The sequence below is a fragment of the Pipra filicauda genome, unplaced genomic scaffold (genome assembly GCF_003945595.2).
Source record: "Pipra filicauda isolate LSUMZ 115617 unplaced genomic scaffold, ASM394559v2 scaffold192_size1418226_pilon, whole genome shotgun sequence".
NCBI classification, from domain to species: Eukaryota; Metazoa; Chordata; class Aves; order Passeriformes; family Pipridae; genus Pipra; species Pipra filicauda.
The window spans coordinates 702046-723467 of NW_024104301.1; the positions used below are offsets into that span (position 1 = coordinate 702046).

The 21422-nt window shown below is 51.4% G+C and overlaps 1 protein-coding gene across 3 annotated transcripts; it reads right to left on the reverse strand.

The window, feature by feature from the left end:
• Window positions 1-26: 26 nt before the first annotated feature.
• Window positions 27-20733, reverse strand: CFAP251 (cilia and flagella associated protein 251). 3 transcript variants are annotated; one of them, XM_027739789.2, is made up of 22 exons: window positions 20641-20733; window positions 19964-20184; window positions 18490-18870; window positions 18206-18346; window positions 17815-17924; window positions 17222-17330; window positions 16704-16784; window positions 16222-16299; window positions 15656-15700; window positions 15120-15337; window positions 14387-14560; window positions 12100-12347; window positions 11851-11999; window positions 10937-11110; window positions 10482-10666; window positions 9798-9990; window positions 9495-9658; window positions 6694-6784; window positions 6342-6485; window positions 3533-3761; window positions 2301-2402; window positions 27-1458 (listed from the first exon to the last, which is right to left on the reverse strand). In XM_027739789.2, exons 2-22 carry the CDS (start codon window positions 20003-20005, stop codon window positions 1331-1333), a joined length of 3186 nt encoding a protein of 1061 aa, XP_027595590.1. In that variant the 5' UTR covers window positions 20006-20184; window positions 20641-20733; the 3' UTR covers window positions 27-1330. The 3 variants fall into 3 exon arrangements, with proteins under 3 accessions (XP_027595590.1, XP_039236251.1, XP_027595591.1); XM_039380317.1 differs by having other exon boundaries at window positions 9876-9990; window positions 19964-20210; XM_027739790.2 differs by having other exon boundaries at window positions 19964-20210.
• Window positions 20734-21422: the final 689 nt, after the last annotated feature.

Below are 21422 nucleotides of genomic sequence, written 5' to 3' on the forward strand. Positions count from 1 at the left end.
ATAAACCAGTGCAGTCTAACAGCATCTTGGGCAAAACTAAATTTTATTGCAAAGCAGAACTGGAGGGGCTTTTAGAAAGCTCAAAGCACTTTACATAGAAATAATACCTATTTTTGTGCAGGGCAGCCCCGGGGCTCTGTGTGTGACAGACACACATCCCGCCCTTGTGCCAGTTGCTGTGGCAGACCCCGAGTGCAGGGATGGGCGATGCGCTCTGTTAGCAAAATATCCCTCCTTAAATGGGATAAATAAATCATAATAATAACATAACCTGTAAGAAGCACATTTTGATTTTTTTCCCCCCAGTGGTTATAACGTTTCTCAGCTGCCTTAAATAATTCCAATGATTTTTGTGGAATTATACTGGTTTTAAGCAGTGGAGGATCAGCTCCAACACAGATCCATGGAAGTACATGAACATAAAGGGTAAAGGGGCAGAGTTACATGTGAGGTGATGCTCTGCAGGACGTTTGTCACAGACCTGCGTTCTCTGGTCCTGTTACTGCTGGACTCCCTCATTAACTTCCCCCTAGTGCACACCTTGCTGCTCTTGCTAATTGTACAATCACAGATGTTCTCAGTACACAACAGCGATCTCTGTTTAAAAAACATTGCCTCTGAAAGGAACGCTTCTTAAGGGCCTACATTATTATTCAAATTGATGCCGAGGATGATGTAAAGAAGGAAGCCGTGTTCAACAGCACTTCACTGATCTTTCTACAGCAACTTGTATCAGCCTCATTATGCTGTTTATACACACAGTGCGATGCCGTCCCATTGGTATTACACTACTAATTGGAATTACTACTTTCAGAAAGAAAAAGTCAGTTTTAAAGGCCAAAAGGGAAACCTGATTTTAATGTACATCACAGCGTTCCTTTCTTTACCGGGGTCTGTTGGATTTATAATTACAGATCCATTCTAACCCATCCAAGCATTTATCAATGTATTTAATCAATACAGTACTTTTACATCGCTCTTCTGCTGTCAGGTTTCACAAATGAATACTGTCTTAACATAATGAAAATAGACTGCATCTGGCATAAACCCACCTGAAATAAATTCTAGGAAGGCTCCAGCCAAGGCTGGGGTGGCCACCTGCTTCATTCTACAGCCACCCCAGTGTTTCCCTACATAGGTGGGAAATTACAGGTTTGTGGCGTGTGCTAAACTGGGGGTTTATTCTAGAGTTTGACTGAAATGCAACTATGTGACCTTTACTTTCTAATAAACATAAAACACAAATTTTGCAGATATTTGAGGAGAGGAGTCTGGAAAGAAGGAACGAACAGAAAACCTTGTGGCAGCTGTGATTCCGAGTCTTTGTAGATCAGAGGTTCGCCTCTTTCCTTCCGTTCTTTTTTTCTTGTGCAGCAATAGGTAAGCCAAGAATGTCAGCAGCAAATATCTCTGCTGTGATTTCTTCTGGAATTTCTTCTTCAATCAAAGCTGCTGCACCTGGAGAGCAGTAACACCACCACAAGACACACAGTAGTGATATAAAAATGGCTTTCCAGGTCAGTAAAATTTGTAAGTGAAGTAACCATAAAAAGTGATGGTTTACTTGCTTAACATTTTATGTATTTATATCAGGAACCTGTCGAATCTGCAAGTCTCACCTTGCAGCAAGTCCCTGCCTGAGAGGGGTCATGGGACAACTTTTACACTCCAGCAATTTAATGTGATTTTAGGACCTTAAGGAATCCAGGGATTTCGAAGTTGCTTTGCAGCACCAGGCAGTTCCCTTTGGGAGCTGCACCTTTGCTCTGTGCTGCCCATTCCAATGACCCTAAACAGAGGCTATTCCAAACTGGTGGGGACTGGGACACAAATCATACGAAAATGCGGTTCCAACTACAATGGGCAATTAAATACAGCCACTTGGCTGAAATCGATGCCGTAATTTGCTGTTCCAGACTGGTGTGGACTGGGACATAAATTGCAGACAAATGCAGTCGTTACCAACAGCTCTGTTACAATGGGCACTGCTGCCTGGGTGAAACCAGCTCTGGGATTTCCCTGTGTGTTTCTAATTTCAGTTCCAGCCAGCAGATAAACAGCAATGTAATCTTGTCAGGCCCCAGTTATAGTTCATTGTCCATTTATTTTTAGATACACCCGTGTGATTGCTGCGTGGATGAAGGACAATCTGTAGCTCTGTGACTATTTTTGCAATCCTGTCTGAGCAGTTTTGACAGCTCTCTTGGCCTAACAGGGTAAATGGGTTTGAAATTTAAATTGTTCCATTTGGGAATTGAAGCAATCCTGCTTCTGTGCTGTGTGGAATGCTAATCCTGTACCTGAGGGATCGTAGATGTCTGGTTCAGATCCTCGTCTCCCAGGTCGCCTGCCCAGCAGGGTGGTCAGACACTGGGCCAGCTCATCCTCGGTCATCTGCTCTCCTGTACACAACAGAGCAAGGCCAGCCCGTGGGTTATGGGGTCGAGAGCACAAAAACTAGAAAGGAATTTGAACGGGAACAGTGCACAAACAGAACAGGACAGTTCAAAAGGAGATTCGGCCTCTCTGTTGCATTTTGGGGAAAAATGTTAATCAAAGGGAGAAATTCTGATGCAGACAGCTCTTTAGGCTGTATTGCACTTGAGCTATATTGCACTTTAGGCTATATTGCTTGAGCTTCTATTCCCGCTGGAGAATTCCTGGCAGAGACCACAGTCTGCGTAGCCATTTTCACATAGAGGAGGAAGAGAAAGGTGGAGAAGTCTTGATTTAGTATCTTGGAATAATGTGGACATGGCACTTGTTCCCAGTTAGCGGTTGGCTCATGCCCTGAAGCATGAGGTTATAGATCTGTTATGAAACTGTGCTATCTCATGTATCTATTTACGGATGTTCACACCATCCATATAAATAACTAACCTTTCTCACACTGGTTGAATCCTTGGTTTCCAAGGATCTTTGTGTCAAGGAGTCTTACCAGGTGATGTACTGAGTCAACCAGCATTTCCCTTTACCTGTTTTAATGCTCGGCTGCACTTTTACACCAGGAGTAAGACAATAAAAGTTTGTTATTTACCACTCTATGGCACTGGCCACAGTTATATTAACACACGCATTTACAATGTTCTTCCTGATTCAGCTCAACTAAACCATCACATCTTTTCAGTCTTTCACACAGATTCAGTTCAGGACTGACTAATTTCATCCCTCTTTTCTTGTGCCCTTTTTATCAGTTTTATACTACCTTGCCAAAGCCTGCTTGACTGTAACAGAGAACAGTGATTCAGATAAGGGCATACTGGAAGAAGGATACATTTTACCAAGATCCATACTCATCATTTGACAGCCAAGATACTTCAGGCCAGCAGAGATTTCCAGAGCAGTAAAAGAAGAGCAGCTGAGACAATAGATGTGATTATTCAATTTAAAATCTTAAAGCAAGCGGCTCCCCACGCCTGCCCTGGTTACCAAACTATAGTTCCAGATTAATTTTTTGCTGCAGTGAATAAGTTCTGAAATTGCAGGCAGAACTAGCAAGCATAAAACTAATATTAGAAGCGAAATAACTCACCTCTGCACTGAAGCAGAGACAGTAAGTCTCCTCTGTCAATAACTTTGTCTCCCTTCTCGTTATCATAACCAAGAACCTGAAACGCTCGTTGTAGGCTTTTCATCGACAAGCCAAGCGCAGGTCGATGATTTATATAAAGTTTGATAAAATCCTCCAAATTGATTTCTGTCACTTGTTCTCCACCATCCATGTACTTGCTGAATTTTACCTCATTTATCATTTCTTCAATCTAAAGATCAAGACAAGACAGATTGTTACACATTTTTTGCAGAGCATCGGGCCAGTTTCCGATCTGGTGAATGCCGATGTACCATAACCGTGCACATACTGGTACCACAGTGGGTATCCCAGTGGGAAGCTGCACTCGGCAGCTGAGGATGGGCACGGCCAACAGTTACACACTTGCTGACATGATGACATAAGGTAAAGATGGGGGTAGCACGCACGTTGTCATTTTGGATTTCCTCTCTCATGACGGGCACTCGGTGACTCTGCAGCTGTTACCGGAACCTTTGCCACAGCTGCGCCTCCACTCTGGGGACAGCGGGCAGGCAAACCACAAACTGGTAAACACACCATCCCTGCTGCAGGAGCACGTGCATGAGAGTCCCCACGTAACCAGGCTGCACACCCTGGCTGGCACGAACAATCTTCCCCCCTTCTGACACGTGTCTGGTGAGGTTCTGCCACCGCACAAGCCAAATCCAAACATGCTCAGTGCGGCTGACAGCCTGCACTCTCCTCTCGGACAAACAGCAAGCACTGGCCATGCTGGGTGGTTTTACTGAAGTCTGGTGCTGTGAGTCAGCCCCGCTGGCAGCTGTGCAGATGTGTGTCCAAAAGGCAGCATCTGCTCCATGCCCTCATTGTACTCGCAGCCCCTTCAGAGGTACAGGGGCAGCAGAGAAACGCCGGGAGAATTCCCCGTGCCAACACGTACCAAGCCTGCTGCTCCCCGGGAAGAGAGGCTGATGCAAGATCTCCCCGGGGAGGACTTTGCATTCAGCCTTGGGCCTTTGTCCTTGTGTCACAAGTTTTTCCACTGAATGAAGCCTGGGGAAGAGGGAAATCTCAGCCTCATATTTTTCTTGTAGCGAATGTCACGCCAAGCAAGAACAGTCATTTTCACTCAGCTCTGGCTGAGCTGGGATTAGGTTTTATATCAATCCCACTGAACTACAAAAGAAAAACACCAATTCCCAAAAGCTTTGCTAGTCAGTCCAAGCTGCCTTTTCTCCCTCCTGCTTTTCCTATATTAAAACACTCCAGAGAGACGAACTTTCTGGATTTTATTACTGTCCTGCCTGCCTCGAGGAGCAGATTGTAGGTTGCCTGGTTTCACAACAGCTTAGCACCTCTGTTTCCATGCCTGAAACGCTGTTTATATTTTAATTTGGGGTGGGAGGCGGGGAGGGGTTATCAATTATTCTTTCAGAGACATGTCCCAGGGGACTATATTCTCCTTGTCCCCAAGAGGCAAAAATGTAATAACCCAAGGAAAAGCTCTAACACAGTATGAGGGGATAATGCCACAGCTTGACACCAGGGCAAAGCAGCTCTGGCTCAGACAAACATTTGCTGGTTGTGGGGGCTCCAAAGCACGTCTGTTAGATGGTAGCTGTGACAAAGGTCCTGCCTCCCATCTGCTGGCTCTCCTGGCAGAGCATCCCTGGGCAGATGGGGTGGCACTGACTCACAGCACCGTCTCAGCAGCCTGTGGGTTCATGTGCCATGGCAGAGATGAACAACCTCCCCTGCGGGCAGATGAAGGGAGCTCAGTGATGCACCATTTCCCTGGGGAGAACCCCTCTGCAGTGACAGGACTGTGGCTGGTGCAAAGAGGCCATTATTTAAATCTCCTTGCATCAGATTCAGTAATTTTTTTTGTATGTGCTTTAATTACCCTTTTGTCAGGTTACACATTACAAATGAGGTTTGTATACAATACAAACTGCCTTGGAGAAACAGCCACAAAAGGAGAAGGAACGGCACCCTTATTAACAGTTGTGTCTGTCTGCTGTTAAATGTGAAGCTAAAAAGCTCCTGAGAAATGTTTGATAGGAAGCTCTGCTGTTGCAACCTTAAAGGCAACCTCAGAGGGAGCTTCTGCAGGGTTTATCTGTTAGTGAAAGAACTTTACATTCCATGGGAGTAAACGCCACTGTCTTCATCTAAAATCATTCTTTCATCAGTCCCAAGCAGAACAAGAAAGAGAGGCTCTGTCAACATCCAAATGAGTGACTGCATTGAGCTGGACATTCTCACCCACACTGGTAGCACATATAGGACATTCTGGTTGAGTCTCCATCCAACCTGGAGGGACTCAATCACATCCTACCAACGACATGCTGCTCAGCCACTAGTACAAGTCACAGAGGGACCAAAGCACTTTACCCACGGACATTGGAAGGTTGGAGGCTGCTGCCCTTGGGAGCCAAAGGAAGATTCATTCCCCTACTTTCACCTTCTGAAGAAACCCACCTCTGAAGTGGTGGCAGAGCCCCCAACCTCCAGAAGACCCTGAGGTTGTCCTGTTGAACGCTTCTGAACCATCAGGCTCCAGGTTTGCTCAGCCCCGGTGGTTTCCCAACTTGCTAGCAAGGAATCATTACTTTCTGAGGAATTTGCTGCCAGATTCTGACCACTACTGTATTGATGCAGACCAGTTAAATACATTGAAAGCCAACAAATATACCCTGGAGCAATCCAACATGGCAATGGTCAGAATATGGCCCTCGGGACACTTGGTAAATGCAATCAGTCTTGCTCTTTTTTCTTTTAATAACAACAATAAAAACAACTGACCAACCTCTTCCTCTGATGGATAAAATCCTATTGCTCTCATTACAGAAGGAATTTCCTCCAAGGGAATGTGCATTGACACCTGTCTGTTCTCCAGTGTATTCGTACCTTGGCTGCATATCTGTGCATAGTAAAAATAGTCTTCCAGTTCCTGCCAGGGATTCAAAAGAATACTGTGAAGATCAGTTAACAACAGACGTGGAAGATAAGGCTCCTTTTAGGTTTTACTAACAGGCATATCAATGGGATTGTTGTTGAAGGTGATCTGGACAAAAAATAAGGGAATGGCTGGCCTGTATAAATGAATCTTAAACTCCAACCAGATGTGGCCAGACGGTGTTCACAGTGAGCATAATTACCCTGAAGAATTCGCCTTCTCTGCCACCATCCAGGAGGTTGTAGAATGGGATCATGTCCTCCCCACCCAGGAAAGCAGCAGCATCCAAGGCACTGGCAGAAGTAGAGAAAAGAAGGTACAGGAAGGGTTCATGTGAGGAGAGGTTTCACGGTTCCCTTTCTAGTCATTGTTCACATACACTTTCAATAAATAAAATCCCTGGGCCTCAGAATTCAGGAAAGAAAAGCACTGCCTTGAACCATGTGCTATTTTATCATCAGCTGCACTTCTACAGCATATTTCATACACAGGTTTTACATACAATAGCACAGTGTGGGAATTAATTATTACTGAATGGTCCTCTTGTTTAGTGGAATGAGTACGGGGCTGGGAGCCAGGAGCTTTTCCATGGACTTGAACTTAGTGTCTGGCATTTAGCTTTTCTGCTTCCTTATAGAGACATTGAGGGAGATGAATTAGCTAGATCAGCATTTTGAACATGCAGAGAAGGCCGGGGCTTGGTGTTTGCAATAAACCACACAAACCCAAGCTCCCTGTTCCTTGATCTAACACGTTTTTCCCCAATAACTCAGTGCAATCCATTACTCCACTTCCTGAGCTGTGGTGGGTGACGGTGTCGCAGGTGCAGTCGGCATTAGACTGCAAGCGCCTCAGTAGCCACCTCTTTGTTTCAATTTCATAGGCAGTTGGAGCCAAAAGAATCCATTTGGCTTGTGCAGATGTAAAGAGAAACCAAGCCTGGAAGTGCAACCATGGCGTAGCATTGCCACATAATATACCCCATGCCTGGCAGCAGGGCTGCAGCTCTCACACACCTCGGCAGTGCTGCTTCCACTGGGGTTTTTTTGCAAGCTTCATGCTTTTTTCATAATTAAGTTATCTGGGTATTAAACACAGTGGAGATGCACGAGATGCCAGAAGCAGCAATAAAATGATAATTAGCTCATCAAGAACTTCGCTCAAAAAACAAATTACATAGAAATTCAATGTTGCCTGGACCCTGGCCAACCATTATAAAGAAGGATCATTTATATTCTATTGCCTTCCTTAAAATGTCGCTTATCCTGACCCCCGACTGCTTAAGCCATACAAAGTGGAAAAGAAAATAAATAAACCCATTGCTTTCCCAACCAGGTTTCCTTTGTTCTGGCACATGAAGGTGAGCTGGCTCAGCACCCTTTGGGCTTTCCTCAGAGCGAGTGGTACCTGTAAGAAGTGTTTTATGCAGGACCAGCACATGTCCTAAGCACAAAGCCTTTGTCCTAGGAAGGTGAGGGTTTCACAGGTGCACACCAAAAGGCAAACACAGGAGAGAGAGCTAAAAGCCAGCTCCCATGGGGTTGATTTGCCAGAAACCAGGAGACGTGCTCTGTGTTAGCAGGGTGATGTGCAGGATTTAAAAGAAACAAGCCAGCACAGACTGACAGAGATCATGCCACACTATCCCAGCTCTGCCATGGACTAGGCTCCCTTTCCAGTCCCTGAAGTGTGAAGTCATTCCATGCTGGCCTGGAGCTTTCCTGTCATTCACAGCTCCTTTCTATGTCAGGTGTATCTCCTGGGCACCTGCAGCCACGCCCGCAAAGGGGAACCCTCTGCCCTGCACAGGTGCTACAACCAGTAGCTTTCGTCCTGGACAGGCAAAGAAACCAAAATATATATCCTGCCTTTGCTGCCACATGGGAGCACACGTCTGGCACTGCTGCTGAGGGAGCTGGCAGAGGAAAACTTGCAGAGAACGGGGGGAGAAGCCTGGCAGGGTTCATCGGGGATGTTCCAGGCCAGAGCCTGGAGATCCTTGTTTTTTAGAGCTGCCTTCACTCTTCCAGCCACCCCATTTACTGCAGCTCGTTTATTCATGTAAGCAAAGCTTTATAGGATTAAGGTGGCTTGTCTAAATCCAGTCTTCAAATGCAGGGGGGATTTCCCAGCAAATGCCTATCCCATTTGGAGAGCAGACACTTTTGTATGAGCAGTCACCCCGTGCACTCCTCCTGCAGCCAGTACTGCTGCTCTGGTCCTGGCCTAACCCTGACAATCTCCCATCACACTGGCCAGGCCCTCACAAGGACCACAGAATCCTCTGCCCAACTTCTTACCATTTGGGTACCATTTCCCAGATTGGAATATTTTATATGTGTTATGTCCATCCCCTGCGAGGTTTGCTGGCTTAATCCCCACTATGACTATGCAGATGCATCACATGGAGGGGAACAAAACCCTCCAAAAATGTGTCCCTCCTGTTTTAGCTGACACCCCACACAGCTGCTTGGGGCCCAACAGGTCATTACAATGTAAGCTGACCCCACTGCCATGCCCCCATCCCCAGTGTCACACGTGCCCACCATGCTGAACTCTTACTAAGCTATTAATGACCCCAGTATCATGCCAGGTGTCTGGGAGCTGGCAGCCCACAGGACTGAGCAGAGATGCTGCCAGCCTTCACTCCTGCTCCCCTCAGCGAGTCGTGGGTCTCCTGCTTCCATGAGTGCTGGGGCCTGTCCTCCACCTCATGATCCCCCTTGCCAGATGCAGTTTATTGGCCTGGTCGTGGGCACATGCTGTGGAAGGAGAGAGAAGCTGCAGGACTTTATCACCTGCCTCCAGAGGACCCATGTTCAAGAGAGCCCTGCAAAGAAACTCTCCATGACCAACCACTCTGCCTGCTTTAACTCCTCTGGACACAGACACCTGGCACAAAAACGGGACAAAAGCCCCATTTTCAGTGTAAATGCTAGAGAGCATTTGCTTCAACTGTGGGAAGTGGTAACAGGACTCCTTTCTCCTTCCTGCCATACTCACCTTAGGTTGACCTTCCATTTCATAACAGTGCAGTCTCTCCCCCCCGCTGTAAAGATGTAACGCCCGTCATAGGAGCTGGCAAGGTCAGAGGCACCATCTGGGTGGCAAATGAAGGCTGAGGACTTGTGGGGGTTGCCATCAACAGGCAAAATCTGCAAGCCCACCTGTAAAGAGAGAGAGTGAGTCTGGGAGGGCTGGGGGTCCTACAGAAGGCCTGGGGCACTGCACACTGGGGCAGTGCTGCCTCCTCCTCCCAGGAGCTCGCTCAGCTCTCAGGCAGGACCAGCCTATACATGGTTTTACCTCGAGTGAAATTCCTGAAGGACTACCAGCTCTGCAAATGGTGGCTCTTGTACAGCTGGGGCAGGTGGGGCTCCATACCTTGTCCTTTGTAATGTACACCAGGTAGTACTGCTTGGGGTCCGCAGTGCTTGTTGCTGGGAGGATTTGTATCTTCTCCAATGGGGAGCCATAGGTTGGTCCCAGAAGGGTCTTTCTAAAGGCAAACAACATATTTATCCATTCTAGAGCTCACAAAGCACTTTCCTTCTCTAAACAGCTGCTGTGTGGAAGGATGGGTAGATATGGGAGGTGTGGGGGTGCAAAGGCTTTGTACTACTGGCTGAGAGAACAGGACAGGACAGGGTTCCTGGCTAGAAGGGACCACACTGGGGCTCAGAAATTAATTTAGTGCTCAAGGATTATTGTGCTTTGCTTATCTGGATTCCTGTCTCTTTATCTGATGTTGAACAGTTGCGTCTCAAATCCAATGAGCAGACCAAGACCCATTTGAAGCCACAGCCTTACTAGATGACATAGTAGTGAACAGCAGAGTGGACTCAACTGACCTAGGGGTCATCCCAAGATCTGCATCACGGATGTACAAACACATTCTCATGGGTGGGAGTAGGGTGGTCATTAGACCAAGGAGAACACAGGGTCAGGATGGGGGTCCCGGGCAGCTGTAGGCCTGAATCAATCCTCTACCTGCACATTTTGGTTGTCGTGTTGAGGAGCTTCATTTTGTAGCAGTTGTTGGCAGTGAGGATAAAGGACTCGGTGCTGAGCTGTGGGTACCAGGCCAAGCACAAGGGCACCGCACTCTGCTCCACCCGGTCCCTGTGTGTGACCACCAGGTGGTCCTTGATGCTGCTGCTCAGGTCATATTCAACCTGGAGGGAAGAAAAGGAAACAACTCCCCTGTGGTCTGCCAGCACCCTGGACCTTGTGGATTAACTGGATTTAGCATCTCTTGGAGAAGCCTGCAGTAGCAGAGCCTCAGCCCTGAGATCAGGCTGAGAAACAACCTCCAGCAATCGAGCTGGTGGGGAGAGGGTTGGGAGCCACAGAACCACACACGGAGTCTCCCTTGATGTCCTTGTCCAGCTCTGCCACTTTAACCACAAATCTTTACTGTCCATTAGACTTTCACATCCACCCACCAGCTGCCGGTCCTCCCCGAGGCTCAGGAGCCTGGGCTCGTTGCTGCCTGACTGGACTCCAAAGAGGATGCTCCGGATGGGTTTGTAGTGGGAGTCCAGCCCTGCCAGGTGTTCCCAGCATCTGCGCCCGTTTTGCAGGACTTTCTTGTAAACGATCACTGAGTATTTCTCATCCTGCAATGACAGCACAAAGGTCAACGAGCCACAATACCCACACTCATCCCCTGCTTCCTCTCTGGGCTTAGCTTGGCCCTTTCAGTTTTGAAGTCCCATGAGGAGGTTTAGAGTCACAGCCAGGATAAAACACTGGGCCAGACAGATTTGGGCAGCTGCTCCCAAGAGCAGCACCACAGCAGCACCACAGCAGTCCTCAGCCTGGCCGGAGCATCCGAGCCATCTCCTGCTGTGCTCACACAGAGGGGCAGTAAATTGAGTTCTGTGACTCCCCAGAAATCACAAGGAAGATGCTTCCCACTGCTGTGTCCTGGCATATGTGCAGGAAAGGGGAATCTTTTCTTTGAACAGATCGTCACCAGTTGCTACAATCTCTGTGCCAAATTGCCTCAACACTGCCTTGACACTGATACATGGGATGGAGGGAGCAGCCCCCCTCACAGAGCACCAACCAGGAGGAAATCCCTGCTCCAGCCCTTCCTACAGATGGACACAGAGCTAAGACTTGTCACTAAAGTTAGCGATGGGACGCTGCCAGCAGCGGCTCTGCGGAGCAGCTGGGACTGGTGACGCTTTTACAGAGTGACTCTTTGAGCCAGGAAAAGCATTTCAGAGTCACGAAGCCTCGGGGGAGGAACAGCCCTCCGTGCCTTGCAGGACGGGTCGGCAATTCCCAGTCCCTCCCAAAGCTGCAGGACGAGCAGCGCATGTAAATCACCGAGCGGAAAAAACAAGCTTACAGCGGTCGCGAGGTACTCGGAATTGTGAGAGAAGCTGATGTGAGTCACAGGACCCCGCGAGAACCGGAGTTCCTTGCAGCTGGACTGAAGGGAAATCGCATCGAGGATGTGAACGCTTCCATCAGTAAAACCAGCGGCCAGAAAATAACCTGGAAGACATGCCAGAAAACTCTCACGGCTCCACCGCTCCTCCCGGGAAGCCCAGTGCCCGGGAGGAGGTCACACAGGGAGGTCACGAGGCCAGGATACCTTCAGGGTCATAGGCTAAGCACTGGATGCCAGCCTCGGGGAATATCCTGCTAGCCAGGTACTCGGTGTGCTGGTAGTCCCACAGCTTCAGCAGCCCACAGGGACTCCCCACGGCCACCAGTGTCTGCTGCGGGTGACAGGCGATGGCACTCACAGCTTTCTTCGCCTCTTCCAGGACTTTTTCAAAGTTTGCGCTGTCTGTTGCAACATGGAACACAGTTGCATCAGAGGTTGAAAGGATAAAGTTCCTGTTTAGCGTGAGAGAAACAGAATTTGATGAATCAGACTCGCTGGCTCATGTCCCTCCAAGCTATATTACACATCAGTCTCTTTTTGCAACTTAGTTGGACGATCCCTTATGTTTTGTGATATGCAACATGCAAACCCTCCTTGACCTGGAGGGCAGGTGGCACTTTGTATTCATGACCTGGGAAATCGTCACAGGAAGATACTGGAGCCAGGTCCATTTTCTACTTGGCTGGGCAAGCCAGAAGACGAATGACATCTGGGGAGCTTTTGCTGTTTGCAAGTTGCTGGTGTGTGAGACAGACAAATGAGCAATTCAAGATACTCTGAATAGTCTTTTCACGTGTCTCCACGCCACCATTGTCAGTGGCTCCACATTGACCACCCTGCCACGGACAAGGTCAGAGGACAGTTTCAGTCCCACAGCACAGACAGGATGGTTCCTGTCTGCTCACCCAACACAGCAGAGAGGGTCTCGCTGTGGCACTGGGCATGTGTGAAGCAGAAATCTGAATAATTATGCACAAATATGTATAGTCTCAGTCTGGCTGAGGTCTGAGGGTCTGGACCCAGTTAAAGGGATAAGAGAGGACCACACAGAAATCCCAGACTGGTTTGGGTACAAAGGCACCTTAAAGTTCATCTCATTCCAGCCCCCCTGGCACAGGCAGGGACACCTTCCACTAGACCATATTAAGCCTATATCCAACCTAACTCTGCCCTCTGTCAATATTAAGCCATTCCCCCCTTGACCTGTCACTCCACATCCTTGTCCAAAGTCCCTCTCCAGCTCTCTTGGAGCCCTTGAGGTACTGGAAGGTGCTATAAGGTCTCCTTGGAGTCTTCTCCAGGCTGAATCCTGGAGTTGCATAGACAGAGGTGTGGCTGCACGAGTGGGGAAAAGCAGCCTCTTTGCCAGCTGGCCTGTGACAGCCATCACTTCATGCACATCTGGCCCAGGCACTGATGGACTCTGTGCCTCTTTTGTGCCTTAGCTGGGCTCTCCAGCCATTCCTGATCCCACCAGCCTGCCGAGACAAACAGGCTCAAGGTTTCCCCTTTGACTTTCTGCCTTTTGTGCTGCCCAGAGCAGCTGCAAGCGGCAGGAGCTGCAGCAGCAACCCAGGAGGAGGGATGAGACAACAGGGACCAGAGACAGGGAAACCAAACCGTTCCCCAGGGCACTGCTCCAGGTTGGAGAGGAATCTGTCCCACATGGCTCTTTGGAAAACACGTGCGGCTGAGAAAAGACGTTGCCAGGAGAGCCTGAACGGGAGTGACAGACATATGGTTTGCAGGCTGGATGGAGCCACACAACAGCTTCATCTGGCCTGCAGACTCCCTATAAATCCTCAGGCACAGTTACATCACACAGAGGGACAGAGAGGGGCTGGTGACCAGGCTGGGGCTGTCCCAAGCTCCTGTGTTGTTGAGGTGGTGCAACCCAGCACTGGTGCCACTGCCCCGATCAGCTTGGCAAGCCATGATAAAATCCAACTGGATATAGCCATCCATGGGAGGGGCTTAAGGGGGGGATTAAGGGGCCCAGAGAGTGCTGGAGGCTCGGCATTAGCACTGCCTGGTGTGCTGGGGATGTGACAGAGAAGCTGATCATCACCCTGCCCGCACTGATGCCGTGTCTGTGCCAAGGCATCACATCAAGTTCAGAATTTAGGATGTGCTGGAGCCCCTCTGGAGTTTACAGCTGCTAGGAGATGCCTGTGGTCTGCAGGCAGAGAGGGATGCCCAGGAGAGACCCCATGCTTCTCTCTGGTGGGTAGGTGGGACAAACACCTCAAATGGAAAAGAGGAATAAAGGGACACGTTCCTTTCCATCCTGCCTCCCTGTCCATGTCCTGCCCAAAAGCCTGGGCACAGGGTTGAAACCTGCTCCAGACCGGGCAGAAGCCCACAGGGCAGCTTTCACTGACCACCTTCCAAGCTGTTACAAACCACCTCCCCAGGTTCCACTGACACCTCCCCGGCTTTCAGCTGCAGGGCAAACACAGGAGAGGACCTGGGTTTGTAAAGAGGCACTCACCTGGTGAGGAAGGGCCAGCTTCTGGCTGGGAAGGCATCAGGAGGATCACGAAGGGTTGTGGAGAAGGAGAGGGACCGAATGGGACCCACTTTGCTGTGGCTGTAGAGGCTGAGCAGCATTAGCTCCCCATCGTAGAATTTAATGTGCCCTTTCACATCACCTGTTACTATACAGCTGCAAGGAAAGGAAAGTTATTAACCAACACACTGATTGACAACTCCCAAATATTTCTTGCATAGCACCCTTAGGCAGAAGGAAATCTCTTCCCCATTTCTCGGCACAAGGACACGAGCAGAGCCCTGCATTGATGTGCGGGGGAAAGCCCAGGGCTGTGCAGAAACCACCGGCTCTGCTGCGACCCTGGGTGTCCCTGCCCTGTCCCCAAGGCTGTGACCCTGCCCTGTCCCTGCTCTGTCCCCAGAGCTGTCGCGGCGTTTGGTGGCTGTCTGCTCCCTCTGCCGGTGACGGCCAGGAGGCTGAGCCAGTGTCTGAGCCAGCCCAGCAGAGCTGGCATCACATCACCGTGATGTTCAACCTTATTTTTCCCCCCAGCCAAATCCATCCCCGGAAAATTACACACAAACCAGCAGCACTTTCCTCCAGAGTTTTCCTGGTCCTCTCACGCTGCCAAGAGACTTAGAACTCCAACACTTGGCTGTAGTTCTCTGCTGCTGCTGTGGCTGAGATACACAAGGACTGTATCTACAGCTACTGAAAATGGCCTCCCCCTTACCTCTCCAACACCTGGAGCACGGTGAGACTCTCCTTCTGCAGAGACACCATTTTGGTGGGGGTCATTCCGAGAGGCCTGGCCTGCTGCTCCTTGGGGTCAGTTCGGGGATCAACCGCATCCCACACCACCACCTTCCCGGCCGAGGTGCCCGTCAAAGCTTGGGAGTTGTTAAAATGGAAAACTGACTGGCTGAAGCGTCCCACCACACTCCTGAAGGTCTGCAGGGAGAGCAGCGAGGCCATGTGTTCATCCTGAGTGCTGGCTCTGCCCTCCCAAGCAGGGATGTTTCTGCTTGGTTCTCACGTGACATTCCCTCCCTGTCCCATGGCAGGACCACCAGAGACAAGAGCCCCAGGAGAAGATGCACTGGCGCATCCTGACCTCAGCTCAGGCAACCCTGGCTTGTCCCTTCAAGAGACTGAGGGGGACAGGCTGGGGACACGGCCACTGGTTTTGGTTAGAGAGATAGGAAGGGGCAGTGCTGCTGCCAGGAGGAAAGCCAAGAGGGGGACATGCTGTGGTCCCCCTGTGCTCACCTTGTTGCTCAGGAACGGTGTTCCATACTGCAAACCAGCATCACCCTGGGGAAAGCAGAGAAAACATCCAGGACAAGGATCTGGGAGCTGTGCTCTGCAGTGCCAGCATGTCCCCTCTCCATCACCTGGGCACTGGCACCACACCGTGGTGACCAAAGCAGGGCTCCTGAGGCAGAAAAGCTCTCCAAGACCTTCCAGAGAGCACAAAATCACCCTTTCCCTCTACCTGCTCCTCTTCCAAAAGCTGCTGACTGGCACGAGGCACATGAGGGCCCACAGGAAAGCAGGAGTGGGAGAGGAGGAGAGCATCCCTGCCACAGCTTGGACTGACCCAGTGTGGGAATAGAGGGAGGGCTACACTCTGCCAAGACCACCCTGGAGTCTAGAGAGGGCAGGGAGTGGGGAGGGCAAGGTGGGTGAGGGCAGGGGCAGTTCTGCAAACCAAAGTGTGACTCCAGTCATGGGCAGACACATGACCCCACAGCCTGTGCTGCTTCTCCAGCATGTTCCCCTCCTGCCACCTCCTTTCTGGTACCAGAAACACAACTGTCCACGTCCCTACTTACCCACAGGTAAAATATCACCTGGGTTTTGCTGTTGCTGACAAACTCATGGGGATCTTGAGGGTTAAAAATTACATAATTCTGAAATTGAAAGGTGAGAATTGCATCAGCACCAAGCTGAGTGATGCTTTCTGCTTATTCTTCCATGCAAAACATCTGCTTTTATCCAAAAACCACTTCTCCACTGCACTGAACTGAAAACAGAGGGCAGATTCCCTGTGCTCCCTACTCTGGGAGCGGGGACACCCCCCTTGGGGTCCCCTCTGCACCCCGTGTCTGTCAGGCATCAGAGGAGCAGGGATGACCCCCTGGGATGCTCCATCGCATTGGGTTACCCCAGGGATGGGGTGTGATCCTCCCTCCCATCTCCAGCCAGTATCTAGCAGCAGCCCCATACTGGATGGGAGCAGGGGGGTGGGGCTGCCCAGTTCTGACCAGTTCTGCCCAGTCCAGCCTCTCTGCCCCCCTCAGCTGTGGTCACTCACCTGATACCCAAACTCAGGCCTCAGCTCTGTGCTGCACAGGGGTTTCTCGGTGGGCAAAGTCCACCTCCAAACACAAACTCTCTGGGAGAGAAGGGAAGAAAAGCCCAGATAACACATGTGGCTTTCTGGGAGCTTGGGAGAGCCAGGTGAACCCCATTCCCCCCCTGCTGCAGGGGATGGTGGGGCATAAGGGACTGGAGCAGGGTAAAACCCAGCATGGCCTGGAAGCAGAGAGATTAATTTCAGGAAATAATGCTGGAAATTGCTTCAATGAAAGTGATGAAGTCAGAGGCTTTTATCCCAAATTAAGATGCATTTTCTCAACTCTGCAGCATTGACTTTAATGAAATCCAGGTCTGTCTTCTAATGGCTCAGCAAAATCAAGCCATCACTCTGCAAACCCACTCCCCTTCTCTTCTGCTCTCCCCATCCGAATTCCCCCCTCCCCTGTGCTGCACTGGGAAAAACTTCCATGGCTCTATCCTGGAAAGCCGTGGAAGAGGAGATATTCTCTTTACCTGCACTGTGCCAGCACTAATGGTCACCAGATACTTCGCATCCCGGGAAATGGCGATAGCACAGACCCCGTCCCCCGGGTGGCTCTCGAAGATGGTGCGCACCGGTACCCTACGGAGCAAACACCTCCTGGGGGCTCAGGCAGCACAGGGGTTCAAGGCAATCACTTGGCAAAATCTGCGGCACTGCCCACCCTGGTCTGCATGGAGGAAGGGATGTAGGAAGAGAGGGAAGGAGAGAGGGAGGGAGGGAGGCTACAAACACCAGTGCTGCTGTGGGAGCAGCCAGCACCGTGGCTGGTCCTCAGTGTCCCCTTCCTCCCAAGTAAATGGTGCTGGGAAACAACTCACCAGGGATTTTTAAAGAAAATACTACAGCTTGGAGATGTGATATACTTAGTCTGGGGGAGTTCTGCCCCATCTCATTGTCCTGTGGGTGTGGGTGATACGAGGACAATGAAGTTTGGTTTTGGCTCCTTTGCTGCTTTAGTCCGTCCCTGTATTCTCCCATTTCACCCTCAGCTGAGGCTGGAGTCAGTCCTAAGTGATTTACTAGACATAGGGGGTTTCCAAAGAGGAGGTTCCTGGGAGCTTACCCAGAGAAGGAGTCCCACACAATGATCAGAGCGTCTGGCCCTCGGTCAGCAGTCGCAACCCAGCGCTTGTCCTCACTCACACACAGACAAGAAATGACATTTGCATGGCCCTGGGAAAGGGAAGCAGCAAATAGCCTTGGAGGCTCCAGACCTGGGGCTGTTTAGAGCATCCATCAAGCTGCTCTGCTCACGAGATCACTGCTGCAACCCCACACAAAGTGCCTTCCACCACCACGTGTTGGGAACTGCGACAAGTGCGCGAGCAAACCAACGCGCCCCTTTGCACGGGCAAAGTTGTAGGTGACCCCTGAGCACTGGGAGAAGAGCCAGAGGGAAGGAGTCTGGGAAAAGGGGAGGAGGAGGAAGGAGACGCATGGGTTGTGTGCCAGACCTGCAGGTGGTACTGCCTGTTCCCCAGGACATCGTGGATGACCACTGTGTGGGAGGACACGTACAGGAGCACCCAGTCCTCCCCGTCCATCAGGTCGTGCACAGCCAGGCGGCTGTTGTAGCCAAACACCCAGGACAGGTTCTACAGGGAAGAGGGAGATCCTGGCTCTTAGCAGACAGGACAAAAAAGCCACACAAGGTGTGTGGGGTGATAGAAGAGAGCAAGGTGGGAGCACCAGGTGCCATGTGGACCATCACAGCGGCACTGTACTCGTTGGTACTCACAAGAGAGTGAGGGCTGCTCTCCCTGTCCTTCTGGAATAACATCCCTGGCTTGGCTCCCCACACCAAGCTGGAAGAGCCATCATGTTGGTTGTCCTTACTGCTCCTCTGCTGTGTGTCCTGCTTCCTGCAGCCTGAGTGAGGGCTGGAAATGGCCCCCTTGGGCTCAGAGAGTACTGGGGGTGGTTTAGGGGGCCCAGCACCCTTCAGGCATGATGTCCTAGCAATGTCTTCCCCCAGGGCATCCTGGCTCCCAGCCCAGGTGCTGGGGGGCAGGATGTCTAGGATCCCCATCCCTGAAGGAGTTGATGGGGGACACAATGGTTCTTCTGCTCCAGCATCCTCTGGTGGTCCTTCCTTCTCCTTGGTAGCAGCAAGGGGATCCTTGGAAAGGGAGAGAGATTTTGGTGGGTGCTGGCTCCTGGGCTGATCTGGGTGGGGACTGCCCTGCAGGTAGTGAGAACGAACCCCAGCACGTCTCAGATCCAACCTACATCACTCTCAGGGTAGGCTCCAATACAAAGATACTCCTTTGCTCCTGTCCAAATTGCCTACGGATTTGTACCGGGGGGGGAAAAATTCCATGGAAAGTTTCCCAACAGCTGCTGCTTCTCCTTCTGCACATCTAACCTTGGCCTCTTTGCACCTCCTCAGCATCCTGCACCTCACATCAGAACCTCCTCAGCTCCTATCACCAGGGCTAAGATGCCCAGGTTTTCCTCCAAAACTAACCTGTAGGTCCTGTGAACTCTGTCCTTTCTGATGTCCACCCCCTGACTATCCCCCAGCAATGGTTATTCATTGCTGCAACAGGGCACACAGTCATGGGTTGGAGAGGGAGCAATGGCAAACTGAGGTTAAAACCAGGGGAATCGGGTCCTGGAGCTGGGGCTGAGCTGACTGTGAAGGGCTCTGCAGCAATCCCAGCCCGGCCAGCAGACAGAAAGGGAGGCTAAAAATCCCACCACCACCTTCTTCAGCCCCCCACCTTCTTCACCCCTCAGCCTGTCAGTAAATGTATTAACCAGCCCTGGGGACAGAGCTGGCAGCAGCCCTGGTCAGGGGTTCCCCAGTTTAACCACTGACCACTTAATCTTGTTCTTGGGATCCACACCAGCTTTTGCCTCTCCCTGCTGGACTACTGGATTTCCCGTAGCAATATCTCTTGCAAGGTCTAAGCCCCTCTTGGACAGTTCCTGGTTCGAGGGAGGTGAGATAACATTTCATTCAGCACAGGGAGGAGCCGGATTCCTTCCCGCTCAGGTGGCTCCAGGCAGCTCAAGTGTCAGCAAATATTGACGCTGGACTGAGACTACTCGGAGATGCTGCCTCTGCCAAGACCCCAGACCCCCTCCCCTGGGATGTCTTGGGGTAAACCACACCTGGGAGACACTATCCTGGATCCAGGGGCTCTGTTTCCATCAGATTTTGCCCCAGATCTTGTCTCGGGCAGGACTTGCCACGGGACTGCCCTCACCTGCTCACCCATCTCCTGAGCCGTCTGTCTGTCCTGGGACATCTTGAGCTCGCTGCTTATTCCTGGTCTTCCCTCAGAGGGCTCCTCTGGTGTAACTTCACACGAACCATCCACCTGCACCTGCACTGTCCTTCCAGGGAGCTGGGATGTGGAGATGCTCTGGAATACTCTCCCCCACACACACTTCCCCAGAGTCTTGGCTGCACCACAGCGACCTGGAACTGGGCACAGCAGGAGGAAAGGGCACCTGTGAAGATGGGAAACAGGTCCCAGAGCCCCTTTTCAGCTTCAGTAACACTCCCCCTGAGCACAAGCAAGCCCAGCACAGCCCCAGTTATTCCAGCTGAGCTCAGGCTCCCTCCCCGCCCACTCCCCGCGCCGGGCGTGGACCCCTTGGATGGGTTTTATCCCAGTCCCCATAAGCAGCCGGGCAGCTCCTGGGCGGCAGCTGCTTCATCTCCGGCTTCACGGGTCTGGATTCGAGCCAACACCAAAACCTTGTCCGCGGAAAACTTTCACGGGAGCGGGAAGGGGCCCTGGGAAAACCCTCCCCCGGCGGGCAGGACGGGAGCTCGGGAACAGCCGCTCGGGGACCCCGCGGGTGTCACCGGGGTCACACAGAGCCGTTCCCAAGCCCCCCCCAGGCCTGGAGACTCCCCTGGGACCCCCTCGCTCACCGACACACCGATCCCCGCGTCCCTTTGGCTCCGAGCGCCGTTCCCAGGCAACGGCCGCACCGGCAGCACCGGCTGCGCCAGCGGCTGCTCCGGGAGACAACGGGGAGAGAGGCTGGAAGGGGAGACGAGGGGGGACCCTCCTCACCCCACCGGCTGCAGGGAGAGGCGGCACTGACCCCCCGCCCAAGGCAGGGACCTGGAGGGGGGACACATTGGGCCCTTCGCCCTGCCCGAGCCTAAATCCTGCTCGTGGCTGTGACAAAGCCCCTCTTGGCTGTGACAGAGCCCCTCTTGGCATCGCTGGGAGCCCTCTGGGACCAAACTCCCGCCCCGAGGGATCTTCACCCAATAACCCCCCAGGGAGTTGTAGGCAGCTGTGCTCCCGTGGCTCCCCTGAGCAGGAAAAGTGGAGTCAAAGCAAGAAAAATCATCCCCCATCCCCTGCCAGGTCCTCCCATCATCCCCAGCTCTCTGCCAGGACGGCACTTGCACAGGGGACCCTGATCCCAGGGATCCCTCCTCGCTCTGGCCTCACCCCTGCAGATAATCAGCTCCAAGTGCTCCCAGCTGTTGACCCAGCCTTGCTGTTGAGCTCAAATAATAACAATTTCTAAACTTAATATGTTTCTCCTTCTGCGCAGCAAGAGCCTGGCACCCTGCTGGGAGCAGAAAGGACTTTTGTTATCAGCTCCCACTATCTCCCCGAACTGGAGAGACTGCTCCAACCCCTCCTCTGTGGCACAATCAGGGAGTTCTGCAGCTTCAGGAGCAGGATTTGGTCC